At 38.1% G+C, this 19,732-nt stretch overlaps 1 protein-coding gene across 8 annotated transcripts in view; it reads right to left on the minus strand.

Annotated features, from left to right (window-relative positions):
• LOC134746100 (CUGBP Elav-like family member 1) overlaps positions 1–19,732 on the minus strand; it is a 514,830-nt gene that overhangs the window by 8,802 nt on the left and 486,296 nt on the right. For 5 of the 8 annotated variants that reach the window (XM_063680407.1, XM_063680363.1, XM_063680416.1 and 2 more), the window contains 4 exons: positions 11,952–12,130; positions 8,133–8,397; positions 7,125–7,358; positions 6,288–6,314 (listed from right to left, as the gene is read on the minus strand). In XM_063680407.1, coding sequence (XP_063536477.1) covers positions 6,288–6,314; positions 7,125–7,358; positions 8,133–8,397; positions 11,952–12,130 — 705 coding nt within the window. The remainder of the gene's footprint in view (positions 1–6,287; positions 6,315–7,124; positions 7,359–8,132; positions 8,398–11,951; positions 12,131–19,732) is intronic. The other 3 variants (XM_063680372.1, XM_063680399.1, XM_063680381.1) reach the window with 2 other exon arrangements.

Below are 19,732 nucleotides of genomic sequence, written 5' to 3' on the forward strand. Positions count from 1 at the left end.
TACGACCAATAATAAGCTACGGCGCGATAGTATGGTGGCCACGCACCAAACTATCCACAGTGGAAGCTAGACTACAACGAATCCAGAGGCTGGCCTGTATGGCGGCCACGGGCTGCTTGAGGACAACACCAACTGCGGCCCTGGAAGCCCTACTGGGCCTGCCGCCGCTGCACCTCTTTATACAAATGGAAGCGCTAGCTCCGGCGGTACGTCTCAAAAAATCTAATCTCTGGAGACCGCCTAGGGTGCCACACACCGAGATCCTCTACGAGGCCATAGGTAAGGAACCGCTAATTGAGGCGGTGACTGACAGGATACCCAGGCAATTCGTCTTCGACAAAAAGTACAAAATACAATTACACGAAGAACCCCATGAAAGACTCAACCCAAGGGAGCTGAGAATGTTTACGGATGGATCAAAGACAAGGTCAGGCACTGGCGCTGGGGCATTCTCAGAGGACCTAAACATACACATCTCGACACCACTCGGTGTACATAACACAGTCTTCCAGGCAGAATGTATGGGCATCATAATGGCAGCACACGCAATCGTCTCAAGGAAAGTACTGGACTACCCCATCCGCATACTCTCCGATAGTCGGTCGGTATTACAAGCCCTGCAAAGTTATACTTTGACCTCAGGGCTAATCTACGAATGCCACAAAGCTCTGTCAGAGGTATGTACCACTAATAGCGTAACTCTGCAGTGGATTAAAGGACACAGCAACTCGCGAGGTAACGATGCAGCCGACATATTAGCAAGAGGAGGCTCGGAACTGAAGGTGGCAGGACCGGAGCCAATCCTACCTCTGCCATATGCCTGGCTCCGGAACATGCTGCGATACAACACCAAGGTAAAACACCAACAGTATTGGACTAACTTAGGTACCTGCAGACAGGCGAAGGAAGCCCCGACGATCAACCCCGGTCTGTCACGGAGGCTGTGACTGCTGAAGAGGCCACAGCTCCGGCTACTAACTGGAGCCATAACTGGCCACGCCCCACGCAGGGGGCTATCTGTAACACGCACTTAGTAACCATGCGTGTTACAGATAGCCCCCTTTGCAGGGCATGCATGGAGGCAGAGAGAGCCGCCCACGTCATCCTCGAATGTCCAGGGGTGGCAGAATACCGGCCACAATACCTCGGTTCGCCGGGGTCTCTCCCAGAAGCCGTCGGCAACATCAAGGGTCTGCTAGGCTTCTTGGAAGAGTTGGGTTGGCAAGAGTAGTGCCGGCAACCTATCACGCAAAATAGGCGCAATATATGACGTCGAGTTGTGGAAACCTAGCCCGCGAAAACCTATAGCCTATAAGGTATGTAGCCGCCATTCTTGTGAAAAATTACAAGTAGATAGCCTAAGATACGTTATAAGTTAAGGTCGACCTTAACCTATACGTCTGACGGATGTAACTTATATTTTATGAAAGAAAATATGTTTCTGAAGATAAATAAATAGGGTTGCCTAAAAAAATATGGTCTAGGCTATTTTTAATAGATTTTGAAAGCAAAAATTTTTTTCTTCAAATTTCACGTCTGACGAACGAAATAAGTTCCAATGGAAAGTATACAACTTGTAAAAGATTAATTAATTAGGTTGCCTATCTTTTTCCGGTCACTATTATGTGATTGCTGTGTTTAAACAGGTGAGTTTTTATCGATAATTGCACTCATCTGTCTGACGCTTGAATTAAGACGTATCGGTGAAGGTCGACCATATAATAACGTATCTCCTACTAAGACAACAGCATCTTATTATTATTGTTGGACACCGTACTATAACGTCAAGGCTGCTGAGAGACGGTCTATCAAGTAAAGTAACGACATCGTCAGAATGGCAAATGGCTGCCGAATCGTTACTACCATGTAACTACTCAATAAATAAGAAGTGTAACATTTAATCCAAAAATAAATGCATCGCATGTAATGGAAATGCAATACATAGTGTTACTGTCAGTGAAACTTTCAAATTAAGTAACAGAGCTGCAGCTATTTATTGGCTGTAGAATACCAAAATAATGCAACATTAATACTAGTACGAACTAGAAACTGGAGCTGATTACATGATAATAAGTAAGTACGTAAGTACCTACCTATTCCATTATTAAGAGGAAAGAGGACTATCGCTTCTCCATACAAACATAATCCACATTTTCCGGTCTGGATATTAACATTTTAGAAAACTCTAATTATAGAAAATATTTTTACACAATATGATGTTAATTAAACACAGACCCTTCGTTGGATTTTTTTTCGTTTTATTAGGAGGAAAATACGTTTGTATGGAGAAGCGGTCGTTCACTTACCTCTTAATCAATTTCCATTAAATAATAAGGGCACTACCTAATACCCTGTTGCTCAGTTTCAACCAAAGTTACAAAATTACGTTCTTTTGCGATTTAAACGTTGTCGAGGTAGACAAGTAGGAGGTAGACAAACCTCCATTTAAAATAAGTATATAATTATTAGGTATTCCACAAATTTTTATTAAATGGTATCAGTCGATCAGGTTTGTTTTGTGGATCAAATGTCTGTATGGGACCCATTGTCTTAAAGCAATACAAAAGTCACAAATGATGGTCAAAGTCTGGCACCCGCACTTTACTGACGAAACGCTTCTAACAAATTGGCATTACATCGTGACGTCAGCATGTAACGTCGCTATTGCTTAGAAGCCGTGGAAAACAAGGAAATTGTGATTTTGTCGGTGAAATAATGCGTTTATGTATATTGTTGCCATACAATATATATTTTTAATAAAATGTAAGGAATCGAATGGTAGGTACCATTATTTTTTCCTTTTTGGGTTACTTTTTTGTTTGAAACTGAAGTCTTGTATTTAGTTATTATTCCCATATATTTTTTAAGTTTTCAATTTATTGAGATAAATTGCTCATTTTGTATCTATTTTACTAGATTTTGTTATAAAATTCAAACTAAACTAAACTTTATTAAATAATCAGAATTTTCCTCGAGTCCGTCTGGGAAATCATTCCTGTCACTAAATCCATACTCCGCCCCGCCACTGTCCCAATCCCTCAAACCCCCCGATCACTCAACCTCACAGCACATCAACCCCTGATCACTGAACCCCTCGACCCTAAACCACCAACCCTTCAACCGCCATTCCCTGACCCCTAACCCCAGACCCCTTAACTCCTAACCCTAACCCCCAATCCCTTAACTCCTAACCCCTCAGTCCCCGACCCATCAACTCACCTTCCCTCAACCCCCAACCTCAAACCCCCCAAATACTAATACCCGCTACCTTCACCTCTCACACCTACCCCTCACTTCTCAAGAGGCTGGTTGTTTCCAACACTACCTACATCAAAAATCATAATACACATACGAGGGAAGTTCCACATTTCGTCCGTGGTCTTCATCATCAGTAGCCTTACCACGAGTTTGACATTGATATATTCGCTATCGTGTGCGTAACTTATTGTTTATGCATCTTGCTCATACTGGCATATTAGTGTACAAAGTTACGAAGACACTAGCGAATATTTAGTGTCAAACTCGTGGTTAGGCTACAGTTGCACTACATCAAATTGGTGGTTTTTGGGAGGAAATGCTTGAGTTACTTTAGAAAACACCGAAATCACCATACACGTGCCTTCAAAAATTGAGGAGTTCCCTCAATTCCTCACGGATTCCATCGTCAGATCAAAACCAAAAATGTTACGTAAACACCTTGGAGGTAACTTCTTTCAAACAGAAAAAAAATTACTCAAATCAGATCATGGGTGCCGGGGTAATCGCTGAAATCATTATCATTAAAACAATCATCATCATCAGCTTCACTTTATCAAATTGGTGGTTTTCGAGAGAAGATGCTCGAGTTGCTTAAGAAAACACCCAAATCACCATACATATGCCTTTAAAAATTGAGGAGTTCCCTCAATTCCTCATGGATCCCATCATCAGAACAGCACCAGATTAATGTGGGACCACCTTGGAGGTAGTTCCTTTCAAACAAAAAAAGAATTGTTCAAGTCGGACCACGGGTCTCGGAGTAATCGCTGAACATCCTACATTAAAAAAATCATCATCACTATCATCAAAACAATCATCACCAGGTCGACTTGATCAAATTGGTCGTTTTCGAGAGATAATGCTCAAGTTGAAATGAAAGTTGCTTATGAAAACACCCAAATCACCTTAAAAATTGAGGAGTTCCCTCAATTCCTCAGAGATCCCATCATCAAATTAGAACCAGATTAATACGGGACCAACTTGGAAGTAGCTCCTTTCGAACAAAAAAATAATTACTCAAATCGGACCACGGGTCTCGGCGTAATCGGTGAACATACATATAAAAAATAGCCCAAATCGAATATAGAACCTCCTCCTTCTATGAAATTGAAGTCGGTTAAAAAACAGAATGGCTATCGCCTGAGCCCGTCCCATGAGTCACTGAAAGTGTCAAAACTGACATATATGCTAACGTCTACGTAATTTACTTTCTATACATCTCGCTCACACTAATATGCGAGTACGAGCGAGATGCGTAGAAAGTAACTTACGTTCTCGATAGCGTCTTGTACCAAACTGGTGGTAGCCACACTTTTTTAGGAAGCGTTAAAACAGCCTGTTAAGCTAGACATATTTTGTATAGATATATGTAGATTCTGCTGGTAAAAAATGCAGGTGGCTGAAACATCTTTGCAACTTTTGTAGTCATTCGGTATCTACTTAACGAGGGAGATAGGTAGGAGTAGGCAGATTGATATTTATTTGCTTTGTGCATGACTGCTATGAAAAAGTATATAAATATTATCATCAAATATAATATATACATATCTATATACAGGGTGAAATTGTTATTTCTGACCATACTCTGAGGGGTGGATATGTAGGTCCATACTGAACAACTTTTACTATGGGGCCAACCCCGAAATCACGAAAAACAAATTGTTCTATAGAAAACATTGACTCCGATTCACCGAAATGTTTGGCGTAGACGGCAGATTTTTTTATACAATAGAAGTTGTTAAATATGACCTACATATTCACCCGTCAGAGTTTGGTCAGAGATAACAATTCCACCCTGTATATCTATTGTAGAGATTATGGGACGACAGTTTACATTTTTCCCACGCCGTGTGAAGTCGTCGCTTTGTATGTAAGTGTATTATTTGCATAATTCTATTTATGTATACCTACTGTATTTTTATTCATCAGTCCATTGTATAAGCTTTGCTTAGTTTTGCACAAGGTATGTGGATAATAGTTACAAATTATTGTTTAAAGAAACTTAACAAAAGTATTTTAATTTTAAACGTTTTATTAAATAGTAGGTTTAATAAAGCAAAGGTACAAATAATTTGTCATGAAAAATAAAACTCGTACCGTTTAAGAATAGTACGAAAATAGTTTAAGTTAAGTTAAGTTACTTATTCTGCACTTAACAAAATTAAAATAGGGTTGTACTTAGTCACACCTCGATTTTAACGGAATTCAATAAAAACACCGTGTGTATCGGAACACATCCTTATCTGTAAAGTAACAAAGGTGTGTTACGATATATTTGCCCACTTTGGCTGTCACTATCTATTTGATGCTGACTGAACCCACGGTTTTAAACCGACGTATGTAAGTACTTAAGACTTAGAACTTAGTATCTAATGCTACAAAAGCTGCAAGAATTGGATTCATTCAATTTATAACAATTAATGTTTCTCGTCTACGATATTAGTAGGTAGTAGGATGATGATGAAACATCCTGCATATCAAAAGTCGCAGTCACTTCCGACACAGATTTCTACCTCTACACAAACATACGATTGGTCCTGGTAACACAGTTGTACATTGATATTAATCCAAGCCATCCTCGGATCGGCGTTTTAAATGAGACCTACAAAAATGAGAGTAAATGTGCGCGTAAGGGATTTTTCCCGGCAATTTGCTCAAATCAAATGTAAAGGATTTAGTTAAGGCAGCCATTGTTCGTACTTGTAATTGCTTTCTACTCAATTTTACCCCAAAATCCGTAGGAGTCAGATTAAATTCATTCTTGTAATGTTCCCTGGCCACCTAACTTTGAAATCAACCAAGAGAAGCAATTTCTTTAATGTTAATCCAACACAAATGGAGGTTTCGATTCGAAACGCGGCTTAGTCTAGTAAAGTTACCTATTTGTTATAAGAGAGTTTATTAAACATGCAATTTTTGTAACAAAAACTGATTCGTCTCATTTAAAACGCCGTACCAAGAAATCATAAACAGACAGGCATTCCATATAAACAAGGCACACTTTCGAATTCATAAAAATTCGTTTTTACCTGTTATGTTAGTCTTCCCGAGAAGACCTGAAGTGTGAAAAATGTTCATCGTTAGTAACGTTTTTAATTTTTTCTCAATTTATAAAGTCCAACCTGAAATAGGAAAGTTTGCAGGACAAAAAGTACGTTTTTATGGTTTTTTTATGGTTGCCAACTTATGTAAGCTACGTCCCAATTAGGGATCTCGCAGGGTTGACAATTAGTATGGAATTTATTACAGCTTAATAGCGCTGGTGGACGAGTTTCGGTGAATGGATGGTGAGGGTCCGCGTGAGGGTTGGCAGCCCTATTTATTACCCGGTTTCTACGTATCCTCGCTTTACCAATCCGATCCAATATATCTTTATTACCGGCCATAAAGAGTTGAAACAGGATCAAAAGTTAGGACGTGTTTTCTGAAGTCTTCTTCTACAAACGATATTATAGGTAATCAATTTCTGTGAAACAATTTTCCTGGTCCGGATTTGCTATAGGTAATTTTTAGATGACACTGACAAACTTAGAGTCAAAAGTATAAACTTTTAAAGTAAAAGTGATAGGTGCCTATGTGGTTTGACAGAAGACAGAATCAACTTCGGCTTACTCATACATACGAGTAAGTACATAGATTCAGTATGGATGGAATACTGCATTAAGGTACCTACCCACTTGGCAATCAAACCTGCCGGCCGGCGAGGATCCTATGGTTGTACTCCTCACTCCTCAGTATTAAGCGTTACACATGACGTGGGTAGGGACGTATTTTACTAATGCGAGGATGGAGGACAGGATGATGTAAGTATAAAATAGAATAACGGATCATGACAGTAATTAAATAAGGTAAATTAGCGGACTCACATAATTGTGGCGCCGCCGGCTGTGGCGCGGCAGCAGGTGCCATGGGCGTCGCCTGTGTCACCACGGGCTGCGTCATGGCCGCCAGCGCCGCCAGGTTCTGCACCGACACCGGCGCGAGGAGCCCACCCAGCTGGTCGGCTGCCCCGCCGCCCATGGACGTCACTCCGCCCACCCCGCTCACTGTCCCTCCGCTCAAGCCTGCGCCATTGAAAGCGATATCCTGATAGTTAACACCTAAATGGAGAAATAAAAACAAATTAAAAGGGAAAGGGCAAAATAAAATATGGGAGTGGCAAGGGTGTAAAGTGAACGTAAACTATAAACAAAAAAAAACTTAATCTACATTTTCATTTAATTCAAGTTTAATTGAACGTAGCAATTTTAAGGTATACCTGCGCCTGTGTTAACATTAGGTATACCTACTTAGATATCGCCATGGAGTTAAGGTGAGTGATTAGACATACAGCTACATAGAGTGGGTACCTACCTACTAATAGCTCAACTTTGGTATACATATTTTATGGTTATACGCTTCCTTTGTTTAAGTAGTCTTTTATTTATTGTTATAGCCAATCAACCGAAAATATATTCAGTTCAGGTACATGGAATGAAACTCACTTATATAATAAATAAAACAGATTAAGGCTCATTTGAAACCGTCGTGCCCCAAATCGAGTCATCTGCGGAAACTGAGTCACTGATATTCTTTGTTTGTTATGTGAGTTAACCATAATGCACAAAATGCCTAGGTTTCATTACGGCTTGGCACTAAACTACATAATTATGAATGTCAAAATTTTTTTATTTATCAGTAGTGTTAGGCTAATCGTTTTTTATGAAGGTTAGAGTAGAGTATAATGCCATACACGTTTTACCCTAACTAACCCAACCTTCAAGGTGTCGATCTTTACTATGTTAAACCATATTCTGTTTAATTATTAGGTAACGTAAAAGACGTTGCTGTATCACACTCCACATGAACATTATTTAATCTGGGCAGCAACTAACCTTGCAGCAGCGTGGACCCTTGCCCCTGCAACAGCTGCTGCTGCAGTCCCACCGCCTGCAACTGCTGCAGCAGCTGCAGCTGCGTGGCGGGCGAGAGCGCCGCCTCCGAGGCGAGGTACGCCGTCGGCGTCACCGGCGTCGTCAGCCCCCACAGGCTCGCCTGCATGGCCTGCAGCTTCTTTTGCTCCTTCTCCTTTTGCGTGTCGGCGAATTTCACAACCAGCGGGGCCGAACAACCCTCCATAGTCTGACTGTGGTGCAGTGTCTGGAAATTGGGAAATGTATCGTTACTTATTAGGTTAGGTTTGTAGGTAGGTGTGTAAGCGAAAGTAGGGGGAAATAGGAGCCTTTAACTTTCAACATTTAACAAATACTTATAATCAATTCTGATTACAAACTAGTTTGGTTAACTGCCTAACACAAATATAGAAAATTTAATATGGTAAGTATATCGACAACAAATCCATACTTTCATCCATACTAATATACTAATCTGGGGGCACGGTAGTGCCCCCGCCAAGTCGAGCAAAACAAAGAGGCACGACCGTACCCATCCTTTTCTCGAAGCCATTCAGGTCATTTTCGACGTCCTGTAATTTTGTGCTGTCTATAGCTAGAACCCTGAATTTTCAGTGACATTATAGGGCATGATATGGCTTACATATATTCCGATCATCATAATTGTAAGGTACTTCTAGCCAACCAACAAGCTTCAAATTTTAAACATAAGTAGTTTTTAGCTTAACAAGCCATAAAAAAACCTTAAAATATTGCAATATCAGTCACGTTTTAAAGATTTAGGAACTGCATAAGTAAGTTTGTAGTCCCATATAAAAATATGGTATTACAAAGTTACTTTTGTAGTTCCAACAAATAGTAGGTAAAGTAAAGGTCTATGATGTACGATGTGAGTATAAAGATGTGTATAGTATGAGTATGGTATGATTGTGAGTATGGTAAGGGTGTGGTGTGGTGTGGATATGGTATAGGTATGAGTGCGGGTATGGTGTGGGATGGGGACTTGGGTATGAGTATTGTATGAATACAAGTATAGTTTTGTATGACCATGAGTATCTATTGTATAGGTATGAGTACGAGTATAGTGTAATACGGGTATGAGTATGAGCTTTGAGAAAAGTGGTAATTGACTTACAAGAAGTAGTACCCGAAAAGAAGGACTGCCTACAAAACGAGATGACATCCCATCAAAAACATTACATGTAAAAAGATGCAAGTCTCGCAACGCAATTCTTCTACTACAAAAAAGTTTTGAGATGTAATGTGATACTAAGTCGGTTATTTTAGTCAGTGCCAGGGGGTGTTAAAACCGCATCAATATTAGATATCTTTAATTTTTAATACGTATAATGACTTGGCCATGGCACGGCTGCATAATGACATTAATGACATAAGGATCATCGTCAACTACATATTAAAAATAATTCTAATTGAACATAACGCTAGCGCTAATCACATGCAGCTTGAGCATTACACATATTTAGGAGTACGGTACGGTACGAGTAAAGCATTATGTACGATTGCCAAGTCATTATATATATTAAAAATTAAAGATATCTAATATTGATGCGGTTTTAACACCCCCTGGCACTGACTAAAATAACCGACTTGGTATCACATTACATCTCAAAACTTTTTTGTAGTAGAAAAATTGCGTTGCGAGACGCATCTTTTTACATGTAATGTTTTTGATGGGATATACTAATATACTAATATATACTAATACTAATATACACTAATATATTATTATAAATGCGAAAGTCTGTCTGTCTGTCTGCCTGTCTGTGTGTTACCTCTTCACGCTTAAACCGCTGAACTGATTTAGTTGAAATTTAGCATAGAGATAGCTTGAGTTCCGGGGACGGAAAAGGATAGTTTTTATCCCGAAAATCATCCCTTAAGAGGGTGAAAAGCGGGGTGGAATCATGGTGGAATTGAGATAATGAATGAGTTGCCTGATAATTTGTGTGCATATTATGCTCAAATTGAATGATTGCTATAAGACTTTCTCCAGGCGCTAAACTTACTCTAGCTGCTGTTACTGATTCCACGCAGACGAAGTCGCGGGCAAAAGCTAGTTATTTATAAGTAAAACTAGCAGAAATGATAATTTAGGTCGCAAGAGGGATAATTGTTTATGTCCTCATTTTCCTTGTTCCTAATTACCCGAAGTACTTACTCAATAATAATGTTAATCAAAATAGCCATTATCCAACTCCCTAATAGATACCTATTAACCTACGCACATATTTGACGCGTTCAATAGACATGTGCGAGACATTGTATTACGGGAACGGGAATCTACATTCTACGTTCTCCACATTCCTATGCTTCCAGTAAAGTTTTAATGCAATTTTATTTTTAAATTACCTACCTTCAGTTTCTCATAGGCGCCCGACAGACATTATGCATTTAAAAGTGAGATACAGTACTCATCAATTAAAAGGTAACAACTTACCTACGTATCTTTTTAGTCATAATAACTATATAGTCATTGCCACTTACTTAGATATTACATATTATTACATATTGCGGCATTATTCAGAAACATCAATCCTAGGCGGGTAATACTGTCTAATTCCCAAGGCGCCGGGGAGCATTTCTAATTGGGACCATTAATGGACCGAGTTATTAGAACGATCCAATCCGCTTAAAACTTCACCGCTACTAGCCAATCAAGAATTCGTAACAATTTAAAAACCTCAAGCATTTAACAGAACTTCGAGCTTTCAAAGTTTCTTATTCAATTGAAAGTGATCCAACTTAAAGAAGTTTTTGTGCGAAATCTCTATTGATTTTAACACGAACGATTAGATTTTATTAGTTCAAATTCTGTTGGAAGTTTCTTTTGGACAAGCTAGAGTTAAGAAAGAATTAATGATTCAATAAGTATCGATTTCCGAATGTAAAAAAGGTAGTTATTACTTACGAGTTTGTTGAACACAGATTGGTTAGTGCTCGGACATGCTTGATTTGATCCAATAAAATATTGAGACTCTTTGTGTACAATAGAATGACTATTATACTGACTGACTCGAACGAAATAAGTGGATGTGTAGTGCATGTATATAGAGTTTTTGTTCGAATGTAACTATTACACGCAGTAGCTACCGTAAGCTAAACATAGAAGGAAAACGTAAGTACATATAGGTATTTTTATCAGCTGTCACTTGGCACTCACTATATTCGGACGGTGCTTTGAAAGTCTTTTCCCGCCGCTATAAATGTTCAGTAAGGCGGCTTGTTTATTTATTTAACATACACAAATATTTTGCTACCCGATTTTATTGTAGCATAGAGTAACTTATACTAGAGCGGTACTGTCATAGTAAATTTTGTAACCACAGTAAATTCACTGCCATCTATCGACACACTTTAAAACTAAAAATAAAGATTTATAAAAATACGATAAAATATATTTAAATATGGATAAATGTTTTTTTTTATTTGCATTAATTATTTTTATGATGTTGACCCATGTTCTTTCACTGATATGCGTAAAAATTGTTAAATAACAAACGAAACCGTCAAAGCCATCTATACGACAGTAGGCCAAAGCTAGTAGCGCCCTCTGATCGAGAGTCAAATTTTCTTGATTTTCGAGGCACGTTTTTTCCTTAGACTGTATCCATCTATTACGGAGTTATATCTATCTTTGATTGTAGTTAAATCAGATTTTCAAATATTTGCAGTTCCGCATATCGTTGCCAAAGAGGAATTTAAAACACAATACAAATCTAAGCGTGGATCAGAAGATCAGCTTTAGCAGTCTTAGTGCTATTTATTTAGTAGGTAGTTTACCTTTATGGCAGCGATGGCCGCCTGCTTAGAGACGAACGTGACGAACGCGCAACCCTTGCTCTGGCCCTGCGCGTCCCGCAGCACGGTGCACTCCTCGATGGCGCCATGCCCTGCGAACAGCGCTCGCACGTCGTTCTCAGACAGCTTCTTATTGAGCATCCCCACGAACAGCTTGCGTTCTGTTGGCAAATATATCATACACTTAAATTGAGGGCGATTAAACATTAATTATAGTTATTACACATGTTTCAGGTATCATTAATAAGCTAAGGGCAAGGTATATGCCCAGACAGAATTAATGTTATTTACGATTCTACGAGTACTTTCGGTTTTTCTTATGACCGAAATGTTTAATCAATGTCTCTAGTTTGGAACTTTAAATGTAGTCAGTCTATTCTGTAGTAATTCCGCCAATGATTTTGATATGATTCCAATATCAATATAATATCGGTTTGAAGTCAGTGGACGTTCGTAATTTTAGTACTTACTCATATCTTGGAATTAAATCATTACTCAAAACGACCGAGTCACGTGTTTATTTTAATTAAAATTCAGGGGGGCCATTTCGACTGCGGAAAATTTCAACTAATCGAAATATCTTCTATGTTTTACATTATTAACTAGAGTGCCATATATGTCCAGATAGCGAAAAAAAATGTTCACAATTTCACCACCGACGGTGTTAATAGACCGAATGCTTTCTGAGTTACCAATTTTGTTTTTGACGAAATTCGGTGTGGGCACGTGCGAATTTTGCGAACAAACACTAGATGTTTCTTATTTAACAAACCAAAAAAAAACGGCCAAGTGCGAGTCAGACTCGCGCACCGAGGGTTCCGTACTTTTTAGTATTTGGTGTTATAGCGGCAACAGAAATACATCATCTGTGAAAATTTTAACTGTCTAGCTAGCACGGTTCATGAGATACAGCCTGGTGACAGACAGACAGATGGACAGATGGACAGACGGACAGCGGAGTCTTAGTAATAGGGTCCCGTTTTTACCCTTTGGGTACGGAACCCTAAAAACGAAACGGAAGTCATAAGCCAGGAGAGGTATATTTGTTACCAGAAAGCAAGTATCTCCGTGGATGTTTAAAACTTTGCCCCTCGTTGCTGATGTTGCACTGGGAATTCGCTCGAGGTTAGAAAGTTTCTATTTGTTTCTTGTTTACGTTTATATGTTGTTTCAACCTAATTCAACGACACGGGTTGAAATAATATCGTACAAACAGATTTTATCTAGAACCTTTGTCGAGGCGATCAGCACGTGAACACTTTTGAAATATGTATCAAGCAAGCTTCCAAGTAGCATGTAACATTTATGCAACGACCCCGCGGACACAGTACTGAGTGCATGGTGCATTGTACATTCGAGGCATTGATGTCAGAAATCCTTGCTTTACCCTGAAATATGTACTCCTCGATCCGAAACGCGAGGTTAAGTGCGAATTCACAATTCTTCTGCATTATATAACGTATACTCCAATCCTCGCTCTGCATGTCAATTCTTTAGCTTTTAAACCTTCAAATATACAACATTAAGAATGTAGGTCATATGAAACGCAAACGTTATAAAAACAAACGGCGAGAAATATTCCGGGCGTCAATACATACGGCTAGAGTACACAATGCAGTGAGTTTTACGCATAAAATTCAACATTCGGCGCTTTCAACCCCCGCGGGGGAAGTCCTGGCGAAATTGAAAAGGTACGAAGCGAAGGCCCGCCTGTTACAAATATTTCATGCCCGCAAAATCAGCACGCTCGCGGGGAGATTAGCATGAAAATGGCGCGAGAAAACGAGCCGTGTGGAGTGAAAAACTCACCAGGCGTTAGCAACGGAGCCACGTAATTCCGACTCTCTGTTTCGCACATTAGATGTATGTTTAAATTTGTGATCAACACGCGTGAACGTTTCTCGTGTGAGTATGAATATTGTGGAATCCATTTGCGTGCTACCTATTTAATAATACGTGATTAAATAGAGTCCCTTAGTTACCGAATCATCGTACCCAACATAAAACGATGGTTTTCCAGCGTGCAGGGGTTGATTTTCAATAAGAGGTCTTCGATAACAAAAAATATTTACAGAAGCCCTCATATCATATCATTTTTTAAGATGAAACTCTTATTAAACCGGATAAGTGCGAGTTGGACTCGCCCACCGAGGGTACCGTACTTTTAGTATTTGTTGTTTTCGCGGCAACAGAAATACCTACATCATCTGTGAAAATTTCAACTGTCTAGCTATCACGGTTCATGAGATACAGCCTGGTGACAGACAGACGGACAGACGGACAGCGGACCTATTACTAAATAGGGTCCCGTTTTTACCCTTGAGTACGGAACCCTAAAAAAGGTTAACAAATCTTATGTTGTTTAAAAATATTCATTAATATTAATTATTCTTATGTTGGTGGAACGTGTATAAATGTAACACACTTGTTACCCTGGAAAATTACGGAATACCGTGGGAACAGCGGTATCCTTCTATCATATGTGAGTATTATATGACAATCTCACAATGTAAATAGGTATTTCTTCCGTCACGTAAAGCCCGGAGTCACGATGTTAAATTACAGTCAACCATTAAAAAGGCAGTAAAGAGCGTCAACTACTAATTAGAATATTCAATGTGAATCCCCACTTAGTCTGGAAGCGGTGATCAGTTTAAATGCACAGCTAATTGTGTACTTTGCGCAAATACCGCTTTAAAATGCTAAAGGTTTAAGTGGCCCGTCGTCTTCGTAACGGCACCGTTCGTTAACCAATTTACATAACCTGGCAAGTGCTCGGTCTCTTGTAGCGACTACAATAATTAATCGCACTGTAATGAGCGTTGAGTCTCGTGCTCTTTTCAGGATTCAAGGATTTTTTCCTCGGAGTGCCACTTTAGTTTTCGAAATACGCAAATTAAACGGGAAACCGATTATGCAGCCTATTTTGTTCCTACATGTAACCGAACCAAATATGTTTTTTTATCTCTTAATGAAAATTTAATGAAAAACGAAAATGAAAAATTGGTTATTACCTTATTAAGCTTAATCTACAAACTGCCATCAGTGGTTGCTAAATAATTGTAACGAAAACCTTTAGAAAAAATATTCTTTTTGACTTTCCTTTCTGTTTAATTTGGAATCTCAGCTTCAACAACCATTATGAATTTCCATGGTAACTAGATGCTTATGCAATGGTGAGCATCTAATCTAATTGATTACAAACCAATCTCGATCGAATTTTAATTGAAATTAATATTTTCAGGATGAAATGTAATTACTGATCAATCTTATACACTAGTCAACCATCTATTAATAAATTAAGCAAAATTGATCTAATCTACGCTTAATGCGAATCGATAAAAATGTGAGTTCGAGTTTTCTAATAATATGAACTCAATTATGCATAATCGCAGATCACATACCGGTTACCGGTTACGCTAGGCAAACATTGGAAATAAAGATCCGGCCGGAAGATGAACGGTTCTGTGTAGACGCATAAATAATAGTAGATTATTAACCAAGGGATGAAAGGCACTTAATACTGCCGAGGTATTTTGGCGCTCGAACGCAGTGAGAGCGCCAATAGTTCGAGGCAGAAATGATGCCTTTCACCCGAGTTAAACACTCTACTTTTCATTTCGAATACGAGGAAAGTAAAATGCATGTGTTTTTTTAAAAACATGGCTAAGTATTCATTTTTATAGTATTTCTTGAGGGTATTTTCAATTAACAATTTAGACAAAAGTATCGTTATTTATGGAATGGAGAGTCAAATATCAGAATGAAAATTGTATAACAAATCCATTTAAACTCAAATTTCAATTGCTTATCTTAAAAAAATTAAAAAAATCGTACTTCAAACGTAAAATGCTCTAGTGCAGACACGTATCATTTTCTGCACACCTTTTAGAACAACAATGAGGCTCTTTCAGAGCATGAGAAATGACAAATATATTATAATATAGACATAAAAGGATCAGTCCATGGCGTCTGTCAGTGCGAATACTAAATAAGCATTGTACACTATCGGTCCCAGGTGTCGCATTCTATTAGATACGATGTCGTTTAATTTATTCCGGTTTATTTCCGGTGGCTTGCAATTTATATAATATATTATTGTAAAACCTATTAGTTTGCGGATTAAGTTAAATGTTTTTTACTAAATGTGTCCATTTTTCAGCTCTAAATTTAGTACTTTCAATTGAAATTACGTGGTTATTTCCACAAGAAACCAACTTCAGTAGTTTGTTGCTTTGCTCTCGTACTACTTTTCTTTTTTTTTTTCAATTAAATAATAACGTGGGTTAAGGTGGGTGGGTGGGTGGGGTAAGGGTCACTGACTGCAATATAGAGTGCAAGGTGCTCAGAAGCCTCTGAAATAGTTATTTAAAATATGCCCTTGGGAGGTAGGTGCCACTTCGAACAAAAAGTGAATGTTATTAAATTGTAAAACGGGACTTAATCACGTATTTAAGTTTAAATACATACGCGATTAAGTCCCGTTTTACAATTGTGTAGAAATCGTGAAAGTTTAAATCAGTGAAAAAGTGAATGTTCCGATGGACGCTTTTCTCAATTTGTAACACATGCGAGTAGCATTGGAACATTCAATTCCACGGGTATGAGTCGCGGCGTATTCGACGCTGAAATAAGGTAACTGAACTTATTTACTAAAGTAAATAAGTGGAGTAACTTAAGGGTGACTTGAATGCGGTAAATAGAAGTTAAGTAAAATTGCAATGTAAGTAATATTGATGTATGTAGGTAAGTTAGTTTCAAAATCTTCATTTTACGTTCACTTGTTGGAATCCGAGTTAGAGGAATTAGATATAGAGAGCTATTTGGTAGAGAATCACTATTTTGGTATGGTAGGCAATTTCGAGCAAGTTATAGGTAATTGATCCAAATTAAAAGAAATTCGAACCACTTCCCCATTATGATGAAATTGAAATTGTTCATGGACAAAGGAAACGATATCACAGAGTTGCGGCTCCTTAGCAAGGGGTCGAGGTGGAATTGATAGTGCGACGTGCAATAAATACAATAATGTTCGCTTAGCAATACACACGAGTATAAAAAAACCGGCCAAGTGCGAGTCGGACTCGCGCACGAAGGGTTCCGTACCATTACGCAAAAAACAGCAAAAAAATCACGTATGACAAATATTTATTTTATTCTGTTTTTAAACGGTTTTATTAGTATTTGTTGTTATAGCGGCAACAGAAATAGATCATCTGTGAAAACGGTCTAACTATCACGGTCCATGAGATACAGCCTGGTGACAGACGGACAGACAGATGGACGGACGGACGGACAGCGGAGTCTTAGTAATAGGGTCCCATTTTTACCCTTTGGGTACGGAACCCTAAAAACACATTTTTTGACAGTAAAGTTTTATAGGAATACATTCCTAAATGAGTTGGATTCTATTTCCAAAATTTAGTTACTACACATTTAAGCAATTTTACTACGGTTATAAGTTTGGAAATATAATCTCGGCCAAAAAATTATGATGTTGTGAAAAATAAGAAAGTAAGTATATTTTATTTTCCCATACCAAGAAAGTGGTAGTTTCTTAGAAAATCTGTCATAATGAAGTACTTTAAAAACTAGTTTCATAAACGCCATTCAGACTAGAACTATTATTGGTTATTTATATACTTTTTCTCGTTTGAGTGCAAAAACATTCCGTCTAAATTACGAGGCTTTTATCTTTGGTTAACAATCAACTATTGTTGAATACGTATTAAAACAATAATAGGTACGTATTATTGTTTGTATATAGCAAAACAAATAATATTCGATATGCTGCGGTCTCTTGATCTGGAACAATATAAGCGGCGTGACGTCAGATATCAGTATTCAGACGAGCAACAATAAGTGACCATCGTCTTTACAAGGTGTCACTTTGATGCCGTCATACACATCAGACACAGTAAGGATACGTTCGTGACAAATATAAGTGTTCTTATTGAAGGTTGGTCTTCATATTAGATATGTTTGTTCTAAAACGCTTTGAAGTAAGATCATGTAACACATGACATTGCTATCTGTACCTTAAGTAACAAAGTTTACCCCTATCTGTTTGCATAACGCTAATTCTGCTTGCCTCTAATGCTACTATAAATTTTAGCTACATTCAAGATTAGGTACGTGCTTGCTGCAGTGAACTGGATTTACATTACATTTTTATTTACCTATAGATTTTGTTTTTATTAATTTAAATCTATGAAATAAATCACATGACTAAAAAAAAATCGTAAACCGCGATTGGAAAACATATAAAAAACGGCCAAGTGCGAGTCGGCCTCGCGCACCGAGGGTTCCGTACTTTTTAGTATTTGTTGTTATAGCGGCAACAGAAATACATCATCTGTGAAAATGTCAAATGTCTAGCTATCACGGTTCGTGAGATACAGCCTGGTGAGAGACAGATGGACAGACGGACAGACAGTCAGACGGACAGACAGACAGCGGAGTCTTAGTAATTTGGTAGTTTAAAGGTACAATATAAGATTACAAACCAGTAGGGCAGGGCTAAGATGGTCAGTTTTTTATCATCTGTCATAATGCCTGTCACGTTCTAACAAGTATGTAAGTGCGAAAGTGACGCACGACATAACAAGTGACAAAAATGCGACCATGATACCGCCGCAGATTCGGATTTTAAACAACAACAAGAAATTTAAATCAGAATCAGGCTCCAGATAATTGTATGAAGGATACATGCACATTGCTTGCTACGGCTACGGCGTAGCGTACCGTAACGTAAGTGCCAACTTACTTAAAAGTAGTAAGGAAAAAAATAATAACAGTGAATACTTTACAATTACAGACGCAGACGGGTTGGTGCAACCCGCCATTATTGTTTTGCGGTTTTTAAATTCCTTCTTCGTTCGCGCTTTATACTGTAGAGCTCATTATAATCTTAGAGTCTAGGACCTAGAAAATCGAAGTTTTCTTTCAGCTTTGATTTTTGTTTCAATGAATAAGAATATAGGAATAATAATAACAAATAGGATACGAACGAACGTGAGAATAAAAAATAATATTATTTTAGTCATTTAATCTTATTCGGAGCTAAACTCTGTAGCTGTAAGGTGGTTTTAGCATTAGGAATTGACACGTTCACTGCGGGAGGGCATGCAAAGTATGGTTAATTACGAGGTATGTTAATAGGGTTGTTTCCACATGTTGAATTTTATAACTAAATTTAGTTAAATAGATAGAAAATGAGCAATTTATATCATAATAAATTGGAAACTTAAAAAAATATATGGGCATAATAAATAAATACAAGACTTCAAAGTAAAAAAAAAAAACTTTCTAAATAGGAAAAAAAATAATGGTACCATTCGATTCCTTACATTTTATTAAAAAATATATTGTATAGCAACAATATACATAAACGCAATATTTCACCGACAACATCGCAATCTCCTTGTTTTCCACTAATTCTAAGCAATATAGCGACGTTACATGCTGTCACGATGTAATGCCAATTTGTTAGAAGCGTTTCGTCAGTAAAGTGCGGGTGCCAGACTTTGACCATCATTTGTGACTTTTGTGTTGCTTTAAGACCATGGGTCCCATACAGACATTAAATTTGATCCTCAAAACAAACCTGATCGACTGATACCATTAATAAAAATTTGTGGAATACCCTTTTGCCGCAGTGAAGGTGTTAAGCTTGTAAAGCTGACTCAGTACTAACTCACATTGATGCCACTTATGGTGCCACTCACAGTAATTACATTCCCAATTTTCACACTATATTACTT

This window comes from Cydia strobilella, chromosome 1 (assembly GCF_947568885.1).
Source record: "Cydia strobilella chromosome 1, ilCydStro3.1, whole genome shotgun sequence".
In the NCBI taxonomy this organism is placed as follows: Eukaryota; Metazoa; Arthropoda; class Insecta; order Lepidoptera; family Tortricidae; genus Cydia; species Cydia strobilella.